Source organism: Myotis brandtii, unplaced genomic scaffold (assembly GCF_000412655.1).
Source record: "Myotis brandtii unplaced genomic scaffold, ASM41265v1 scaffold277, whole genome shotgun sequence".
Taxonomy (NCBI): Eukaryota; Metazoa; Chordata; class Mammalia; order Chiroptera; family Vespertilionidae; genus Myotis; species Myotis brandtii.
This window is the reverse complement of record NW_005360548.1, coordinates 1,520,255-1,530,383: the sequence shown is the minus strand read 5'-3', so window position 1 is coordinate 1,530,383 and position 10,129 is coordinate 1,520,255. Positions and strand designations below refer to the sequence as shown.

Below are 10,129 nucleotides of genomic sequence, written 5' to 3'. Positions count from 1 at the left end.
GGCTGCGAAGGCCCTTCCTGGAGTTCCGGGCGCACCGCCGCTGCAGGGTTCTGGGACGCGGCACCTCAGGGTCCTGAATGGAACGCCGCCCGCGTTTCGGCTTTTCCCAGCCTCCCGGCGTGACCAACACTTGCTCCCCAGGGGTGGGGTGGGCTCGGGCCTCCAGGACATTCTCTGGACTCCACTTCCTTTGGACACCACGTGGGTGCCGGGGAGGAGGGTCACCTGTTCCTCAACTCAGTGGCCGCTCAGGCAATAACTTGAGGGGAGGGGACCCGGGGCGCTGGACTCGCTGCCTGGCCTGGCGGTGTTTCCCCCGGTGGTGATGGCGGTGAAGTAGACGTTCGGGCTTTTGATTCGACCTGCGTCCATGTGACTGAGAAGCAGCCTTTCTGACCTTCAGGTCCATCACTTCCGTGCCCCGTTCCCCGATCCCCGACAAGCGACAGCGCCCCCACCCCCCAGCTCCCGGTCCGGCTGCAACCTCTCCCCGCCTAACCTGAGCTCCAGACGTCAGGCTGCCTTAACTGCCCGTTCGACCCCCTGTGCCCTCCACTGCTTTGCTCCCGGCCTCCCGGTGCCCAGCCAGGCTCCTGACCTCACTCCCCTGCCCTGCTTTTCTGGGCTCCAGGTTCTCCAGGCCTTTGCCTGCAGTGTCTGGGCACCAGGCCTGTCAGCTCTTGAATCTCGGTCAGTATTTCCTGACCCCTCCGAGAGCCCCGTCAAACTCCTGGCTGCCCCGCCAGGGTCACAGCCCCAGAGGCTCTGTGGGTGTCTGCCTCCTGGCTCCGGGCCTTGATTCTCACCTGACCAGGGTGCCCGAACCATCCTGACATCTCTCTCTCATTTGGCTAACCACCCCTTTCTCATTGTAGGCCAAGGGGATTGGGAGCCGCCCGAGCACTAAGGCCCAGGCGCAGGGGTCCCAGCAGCAGCAGGGCGCGGAGGGTCCCAGCTATGCCAAAAAAGTCGCACTCTGGCTTGCTGGGCTGCTTGGGGCTGGTGGAACCGTGAGTGTCGTCTATATCTTCGGTGAGGGACATATTCCTGTCCTGCAGTTTTGTTCTGTTGGCTCTTTATTCTCCTGCAGAAGCTTCCCCTCTTTACCCTCAGGGCTTCACCCATCATCATCCCATGGCTCCTCCTACAGTAGGACAGTCAACCAGAACAGCAGTGGCCAACTGGTGGACCGCCCACCACTGGTGGTCCCTGAGGTCCGAAAGGTTGGCGACCGCTGAACTAGAACGTCTACCTTGGAAAGTGGGAAATCTCCTTTTTTCTCTCTTCTATCCCCTGTGCTCAAGGTTCCACTGTTTCTAGTTGGTTTTTGTACTAGTCTACAGGGAAGAAGTTGCAAGAGGGGAAAATGGGGAAGGATAGGCCTGCATCAGCCTCCTAAATTGCCTCCTCTGCACCCAAAACTCCAGCCCTCCACTAGTCCCTTTATCACTCAGGCCCAGGAGATGTGGCCCCATTCCCTCGTTTCTCAGAGACCCGGGCATCCTGGCTATAAGCCCCCTCCTCTCTCAGTCTTAGGAGACCATGTTTCAAGCCCTCTTCCCGTACACCCAAGAATCCAGGCCCCTGCTTTTTTTCTCCCTCAAGACCCAAGAGATGGGGGTCCCAATTCCTCTGGTTCATCTCTGTCTTCCTTGCAGGAAACAACTCTGTGGATGAAACTGGTGCCAAGGTAAGGGGGAAAGATACCCAGAGGCCTTGCCAGGGGTCTCATCCTGTGGGTGCCACCCCCCAACCGCCCCCCTTGGTCGATTTAGGCTCATTTCTGGTCTGGGGTGAGTCTCTCCTTCCCCAGGCACTTTTGCCTACTCCTTCCAGGGCCCTGGAGATTCCTTTTCTGGGTGTGATGGGGTTTTGCCTCTGCTATCTCAAACCCTCTGTTTTTCTCTCTACCTCATAGATTCCTGATGAATTCGACAATGGTGAGTAAACAGTCATGAAATCCGTGGTCCCCTGATCCTCCCTACTCTGCCATTTGTAGGGATGTTGCCCTGCCCATATGGTGCCCCTCCTCCTTCTACTGGGGGTAGGGGAGTCAGTAGCTGGATGGCTTTTGGGGGAAGGGCATTACAAAGCCCCAGTCCCCTTCTCTGGCCCCTCAGCCCAGGAGCAGATGGTCAGGGACAGATGGGGGGAGGGGAGTCTGGGGTGGGAGTGCTTTGGGAGAAGGTGCTGTCTATTGCCAGACACACATGGCTTTCTGTGCCTTAGATCTGAGCATATGCAGCCTCTAAGTCCCTCCACTTTATAACAGCCTCTTCTCCCCACCCCCACCCCCGCTCCAAGCCTCTACCCCATGGAGCTCCTCATTTCCAAAACAATGCCTCCTTCCTCCCTCCCCCTTTTAGTTAGCTTTTGGTGGGGAGTTTCTGACAGATTGGACAGTAGAGAGTAGTTGTCAGGTTTGTTTTTTTTTTAAGAATATATCGTATTCATGGTTTTATTTTTTTTTCTGTTTCTTTTTTTTTAACATTTTTTATTGATTTCAGAGAGGAAGGGAGAGGGAGAGGGAGAGATAGAAACATCAATAATGTGAGAGAATGATGGATTGGCTGCCTCCTGCACGCCCCCTACGTAGCTGGATGGCTTTTGGGGGAAGGGCATTACAAAGCCCCAGTCCCCTTCTCTGGCCCCTCAGCCCAGGAGCAGATGGTCAGGGACAGATGGGGGGAGGGGAGTCTGGGGTGGGAGTGCTTTGGGAGAAGGTGCTGTCTATTGCCAGACACACATGGCTTTCTGTGCCTTAGATCTGAGCATATGCAGCCTCTAAGTCCCTCCACTTTATAACAGCCTCTTCTCCCCACCCCCACCCCCGCTCCAAGCCTCTACCCCATGGAGCTCCTCATTTCCAAAACAATGCCTCCTTCCTCCCTCCCCCTTTTAGTTAGCTTTTGGTGGGGAGTTTCTGACAGATTGGACAGTAGAGAGTAGTTGTCAGGTTTGTTTTTTTTTTAAGAATATATCGTATTCATGGTTTTATTTTTTTTTCTGTTTCTTTTTTTTTAACATTTTTTATTGATTTCAGAGAGGAAGGGAGAGGGAGAGATAGAAACATCAATAATGTGAGAGAATGATGGATTGGCTGCCTCCTGCACGCCCCCTACTGGGGATCGAGCCCACAACCCGGGCATGTGCCCTGACCGGGAATTGAACCCAGGGCCCTTGAGTCCACAGGTGGACGCTCTATCCACTTAGCCAAACTGGCTAGGGCAGTTGTCAGTTTTGTCACACCTGGCCCTTCCCAGGAGAAAAGTAAAGTTGGTAGGTGCAGAAAGTTACCTGTTTGTGCTGGGGAAGTTTGCACACTTGCATGTTGATACATTGTTTATTTTAAACTGGGCAGGTGGATAAATATAATGTCTTAACTGGGTAGAAACAGAATCATACTGGTTTAAACAAATCGGTATACTGATTTTCACTGGTTAGGTAAACAAGCAGATTTAAAATATTTGGTTACCCCTGGCCAGTGTTGCTCAGTGGTCGAGTGTCAAGCTATGAACCTGGGGTCAAGGTTCAATTCCCAGTCGGGACACGTGCCAGGGTGGGCCATACAGGAGGAAGCCGCTCAATGATTTCTCTCTCATCATTGATGTTTCTATCTCTCTCTCCCTCTCTCTTCCTCTCTGAAGTCAATAAAAATATATTAAAAAAATAAAATTTGTATTTATAATTGGTTCCAATGTTTTGGTTTTTAAAACTAGAAATACTGCATTGAAATAGGCAGTTATGTAAGTTTGTACTTTTAATTGGATTCAGTAAATTCACTTAAACCAGGATTTTTCATTCTTGGCCCTATTGATATTTTGGATCAGATAATTCTTTGTTGTGGGGGAGTGTCCTGTGCATTGTAGGATGTGTAGCAGCTTCTTGGGCCTCAACGTACTAGATGCTAGTATCCTGACAATCAGAAATGTTTCCATACATTGCCAAATTTCCTGGGGAGAGAGGGAGACAAAATTGCTCCTAGTTGAGAACCACTGGTTTAAAGTACACAAATGTGTGATATGCCATCATTAAAAAAAAAGTTTTCATTAATTTCAGAGAGGAAGAGAGGGATAGAAACACCAACAATGAGAGAGAATCATCGATTGGCTGCCTCCTGTATGCCCTGCACTGGGGATCAAGCCTGCAGCCTGGGAATCAAACTGTGACCTGATTCATGGGTCAACCACTGGGCCACACCTGCCGGACTGTCCATCTATCATTTTTTAACTAGACTCAGCATACTGTCTTAAAGCAGGCAGATCTGATCTGGAAGCCTAGTGTTTCCAAATGAACTAATTATAGTGGCATCATGTCAGCAGAGTTATAGGTGGGCTTCAAGTGGGCAGATGTATAAATATTCTATTTTATACCTGGGGTGGTGTGTGGATAGAAGTATTTAAGTTAAAATTGGGCAAGTGAATAAATATATTTGTTCCTGTCTGGTTATGTCATTGCCTACTACCTTTGGACTTAGAAATGAGCTGGTTCAAAACGGATAGACCTGTTTGTATCTGGTACGTAAGTAAAGCCATGGTTTGTCCAGAGGTTGAACAGTGGCTTATCTTGGAATCCCTTTGTGCCCCGGTGTTCTAGATCCAATTCTGGTACAGCAGTTGCGCCGGACATACAAGTATTTCAAAGATTATAGACAGGTGAGCAGGAGCCCTGGGCCCAGTCCCTATCCCTTCCATTCCCCAGCCCCCTGCTCCTTGTCTGAATGCCCCCATTCTGTCCTTGTACCACAGATGATCATCGAGCCCACTAGCCCCTGCCTTCTCCCAGACCCTCTGCGAGAGCCGTACTATCAGCCGCCCTACACGCTGGTCTTGGAGCTCACCGGCGTCCTCTTGCACCCTGAGTGGTCGGTGTGTCCTGGGGAAGGCAGCAGGTTGGGGACACTGGGTAGACCTGGGTGGCCAGATCATGATGATGTGGTTAGGAGCATGGACTGGAGCCAGTCTGGGATTCAGCCCAAGCTCCACTGTGTGATCTTGGGAAGGAGGTGTCACTCTATCTAATTGCCTCTTTCCTCAATGTGATGCTCCCCACCATGAACCCCTCAAGAGCCATAAGGACAGGGGAAGAGCAGACTAGTTCTGGGAATCCCTTAGGCTGGGTCTTTGTTCTTTTGGGGACCTCTGGGTCTCAGTGCTTTACTCTTCTCACTGTCTCCCCAGCTGGCCACTGGCTGGAGGTTTAAGAAGCGTCCAGGCATAGAGACCTTATTCCAACAGCTTGCCCCTTTGTATGAAATCGTCATCTTTACATCAGAGACTGGCATGGTGAGGCCCTGGAGTAAGGGAGGGATGGTCGTGGGGGAGGTATGAGAGAGCTGCAGGGCCAGGGCTCAGCCTGACTTTGTTCTTCCTCCATTGTACTCCAGACTGCATTTCCACTCATCGACAGTGTGGACCCCCACGGCTTCATCTCCTACCGCCTCTTCCGGGATGCTACACGATACATGGATGGGCACCATGTTAAGGTGCCATATCGGGGCCATGGGTGGATCTCTGGGATTGGGGGTGAGGGGTTGGCACTTCCTGAGGGAAAGAGGACCCAGCTCTGACCCTAGTGTCAGTCCTGCTTCTGGGTCTGCTCCAGGTCTGATCCTGTCCCCAGCCTAGACTGGGCCTCTGGGCCCTCTCCCTTCCCCAGAACCTGGCAGTGGAAGTGAGGGGAAAAGGAGGCTGTTTTTATTTCTCTGTGTCTGGAACTGAGTGTCTCTGGGATTGTGTAATTATAGTATCTTATCTGAGATCCTGTTGGGGTTTGTTTGACCTGGGTTTGTTGCTGTCACCAGCAACATACCCATGGAAACAGGAGATCATGGGTCTCTGTGAGTCTAGGTCCAAGTTCCCATATGTTTAGGTGTCTGTTGGCTTCCTCACTGTATGTTGGTGGATCTACGTAGTTCTTCAAGGTTCAGAAGGATGTGAACTGTGATTGAGGGTTTGAAGGGTCTGTGCCTGGGTGCCTGTCTTTGAGTGAGTCCCAGTGTGGCTATAGATCTGTCTGCACTTCTTTTTTTGTTGCTGTTAATCTTCACCTAATTGATTTTTAGAGAGTGGAAGGAATGGGGAAAGGCAGGGAGAGAGACACATCGATTGGTTGCCTCCTGCACAGGCCCTGACCAGGACAAGGGATGAAGCCTGCAATCGAGGTACATGTCCTTGACCGGAATTAAACCTGGGACTCTTCAGTCCGCAGGCTTATGCTCTACCCACTGACCCAAACCGGCTAGTGCGGTCTGCACTTCTTTATCTGGGCGAGAGGTTCACAAACTTTCAACGTGTCACAGTCACTTGGGGCAGTGGTTGAACACACAAGTGCTTGGCTTCCTCCCAAGGGAACCTCCAAATCAACCTGTCTGTGTACCAGGCCCTGGGTCCAGGAATCTGTGTGACTAGCTCCCTGGGGAATTTGATGCTATCATCCCAGCTTGGTCTTTGGGAGGCTCCATCATGATGATCCTGATGTGCAATAGTGTGTGTATGTCTCTGTGTGTGTGTGTCTGTCTCTCTCTTTGTGGGTTCTTGGTGGAAGGGGAAGGGGCATAGGCTTTAACCTAACTTACTCCCCACTTCTAGGACATTTCCTGTCTGAATCGGGACCCAGCCCGTGTGGTGGTTGTGGACTGCAAGAAGGAAGCCTTCCGCCTACAGCCCTACAATGGTGTCGCACTGCGGCCCTGGGACGGCAACTCTGATGACCGGGTCTTGTTGGACCTGTCTGCCTTCCTCAAGAGTGAGGCTGACCCCTGACCTGACTTCTGACCCCAGAGCCTTTGACCCTCAAGAGGAATGATAGTCACTTGATTTTGACTTGTTTTTCATGTAAAACTGGGTACTTGAGATGTGGAAGGTCCACGAGCATCTTGCAGTCTTTAGAAGCTTAGAATGTTTGGGGTGCTCTTCAGGAATATTTAGGGGAGCCCTTTTAAATTGTTGAGAAGTGTTCCATGTAGTACTGATCCCCTAGTATTTCACCTTTATCCTTGTGGGCCTGCCTGCCTCTGGCCTTCAGCCTGGCTGACTCCTGCCTGCTGTGTCCCCAGCTATTGCATTGAATGGTGTGGAGGATGTCCGGACTGTGCTGGAACACTATGCCCTGGAGGATGACCCGCTGGAGGCTTTCAAACAGCGGCAAAGCCGGCTAGAGCAGGTGGGTGCTCAGATCCCAGCCCAGGTGGGGGACATGGCAGCTCCTGAAGGTGGAGCCCTGGAGCAGCCTGGCTCTGCTCTGGGCTTTGTGACCTTGAGCAGATGCCTTCTCTTCCACACCACCTGTCCTGTAGGGCTCTTGTAGTGACGGGCAAATTGATTTTGCACCTGTTCTGAGAAAAGGAGGCAGGAGACACCAAGCATTTGAGACAGATTTGGGAGAGGAATTATCCTTGGTGGTCTTGAACTGCTCTGGGGGCCCCAGTGTTTTGTGGACCATGGGTTGGATCAGGTCTGGAAAAAGGGATCCATGAAGATTTGGCCCCAGGGTCTGGGGATTGAGTTTGGGTGGTCTGTTGTGATCCTGGTGACTTGGAAGTAGGACTAAGAGTATGGATTGTCCTAGCCGGTCTGGCTCAGTGGATAGAGTGTCGACCTGCGGACTGAAGGGTCCTGGGTTCAATTCCTGTCAAGGGCACATGACCAGGTTGCAGGCTCAATCCCCAGTAGGGGGTGTGCAGGAGGCAGCCGATCAATGATTCTCTCTCATCATTGATGTTTCTTCTTTTTTTAAAAAACATATTTTATTGATTTTTTACAGAGAGGAAGGGAGAGGTATAGAGAGTTAGAAACATCGACGAGAGAGAAACATTGATCAGCTGCCTCCTGCACACTCCCTACTGGGTATGTGCCTGCAATGAAGGTACATGCCCTTGACTGGAATCGAACCTGGGACCCTTGAGTCCGTAGGCCGATGCTCTGTCCACTGAGCCAAACTGGTTAGGGCAGTGGTCAGCAAACTCATTAGTCAACAGAGCCAAATATCAACAGTACAACGATTGAAATTTCTTTTGAGAGCCAAATTTTTTAAACTTGAACTATATAGGTAGGTACATTGTTATTAACTTAATTAGGGTACTCCTAACCTGGCCTTTGCTAAAAATGTCCTCAATCTGATTGAAGTACGTTTGCTGAGGTCGACCCCTTCCAACTCTCCCATCCACACTCGTATACTTGTTTAATCTATCTCCTTTCGTTCATCCTCTCTATATGTCCACCCCCCACTTCTAATGCCACTTCTTCAAAATAGACTCGCGCAGGCCGAAAACCGACTTCTGAGCATGGGCCACGAAGTTTCAATCGCACTGTACGTGCGCGCCCTCACATGGTATTTTGTGGAAGAGCCACACTCAAGGGGCCAAAGAGGCGCACGTGGCTTGTGAGCTGCGGTTTGCCGACCACTGGGTTAGGGCATAATTATTTTTTCTCTCTCTCTCTCTCTCTCTCTCCCTCTCCCTTCCTCTCTGAAATCAATAAAAAAAATATTTTTAGAAAAAGTATAGATTGAGTCTGGGAAAGAGATTCCCTGGGATCTAGACTGAGGTTGACTAGATTCTGCATTGGGTCCTTGGAGTAGGGCCAGAATTCCTGGGAGATTTGAGCCTGGGATCCCCCACCATCCACACACAGGTCATAGGGCTCCAGGCTGGGCACTGGGAGACTAGGGAACAGAACAGTGCAGTCTGGTAAAGGGTTTCGAGTCTTGCCAGCATCCATGCAGGGGTAAATAGCTTCCGGGTTGAGGAGAGGGGCCCCCAGGGAGCTGGGGAAGGTGATCATGAGGATATTGGAATTTGAATCTGGGCTCCTGTGACTCACAGCTGGCTCATGCCAGTGTCTGGTCTCGGTTCCTGGGGTCTGAGCTGATTTTTAGGGGGTTTGGGAGAAGGGGTCTGGACTGGGCAGAGGTTTAATAAACGTGGCTTCTGGGCTGAGAACTGGGGACCTGGGAGTCTGGGAGGAGACTCTACTCACCCTGCTGACCCTCCCCCTCCTCTTTGCCCTCCTCAGGAAGAGCAGCAGCGCCTGGCTGAGCTCTCCAGATCCAGCAAGCAGACCCTCTTCTTCAGCTCTCTTACCAGCCGCCTGTGGCCTCGCTCCAAACAGCCCTGACCTCTGGGCCTCCTCAAACTTAGTGCCTGGGTCCTAGACCCCAGGCTGCAGTGCTCCCAGACCACGGCTTGGGCAGCCACTGTCCAATAAAGTCCATCCCAGACGCCATACTCCTGTGTCCAGAGAGTCTCCAGATGGGGGCATCGGGGTGAGATCTGAGTGGCTGATTAGCTGCCAAGTACAGAGTGGGTGCTTTGGTGGATCAGGGCTGGTTTTTAACCCAGGCCTGGTAATCTGAAAACCTGAGTCCCTACTCTGAGTCTTCCTGTGTCTTGTGTGATCTGCAAAAAGTGTAACTCCCTTCTGGCTGCAGATTCCCCATCTGGAAAAGAAAAGAGAGGACTTCCTTGGGGGTTTAAAGACCGTTAGCTGCTAGGCTGCTGTGTAAATATGTGAAGCGTGGGCTCAGTGGACTCTGGTGGAGAGAGATCACCCGATCCCAAGAGGGCAGCTGCTGCTCAGCTCTGCCAGCTATGTCCCCATGGAAAGGTGGGTATAGAGTTGCTTGATCTTCCGATTTTTAAAAAATATATATATTTTTATTGATTTCAGAGAGGAAGGAAGAGGGAGGGAGGGAGAGAAACGTCAGTGATGAGAGAGAATCATTGATTGGCTGCCTCCCACAGGCCCCATACTTGGGATCGAGCCTGCAATTCAGGCATGTGCCCTGACTGGGAATTGAACCATGACCTTCTGGTTCATAGGTCAACACCCAACCACTGAGCCATGCTGTCTGGGCTGATCTTCTGATTTTTAATGCAAGCCAGAAATTGGAATTTTTATATTAATAATAAACCTCCCAATATTTAAATGTTGGCTTCTAATCAAAACAGGCAGACTGTGTAGCAGCACTCTCAGTGGAACTTTCTATGATGTTTATACTGTTCTGTATCTGCACTGTCCAGTGGCCATGGGCTATTGAGTACTTGCAATGTGACTAGGGTAACTGAGGAATGGAATTTGTAAGTTTGTATTATTTTAATTAATTTAAATAGCTACATGTGCCTCCTGGG

General features: G+C 51.0%; 1 protein-coding gene across 1 annotated transcript in view; it reads left to right on the top strand.

The window, feature by feature from the left end:
* TIMM50 (translocase of inner mitochondrial membrane 50 homolog (S. cerevisiae)) overlaps positions 1-9,226 on the top strand; it is a 10,178-nt gene extending 952 nt beyond the window's left edge. Inside the window, exons 3-12 of the mRNA XM_014541701.1 lie at positions 876-1,032; positions 1,659-1,690; positions 1,919-1,940; positions 4,597-4,655; positions 4,749-4,868; positions 5,181-5,285; positions 5,387-5,485; positions 6,591-6,747; positions 7,058-7,164; positions 9,015-9,226. Coding sequence (XP_014397187.1) covers positions 876-1,032; positions 1,659-1,690; positions 1,919-1,940; positions 4,597-4,655; positions 4,749-4,868; positions 5,181-5,285; positions 5,387-5,485; positions 6,591-6,747; positions 7,058-7,164; positions 9,015-9,116 — 960 coding nt within the window. The 3' untranslated portion in view covers positions 9,117-9,226. The remainder of the gene's footprint in view (positions 1-875; positions 1,033-1,658; positions 1,691-1,918; positions 1,941-4,596; positions 4,656-4,748; positions 4,869-5,180; positions 5,286-5,386; positions 5,486-6,590; positions 6,748-7,057; positions 7,165-9,014) is intronic.
* Positions 9,227-10,129: the final 903 nt, after the last annotated feature.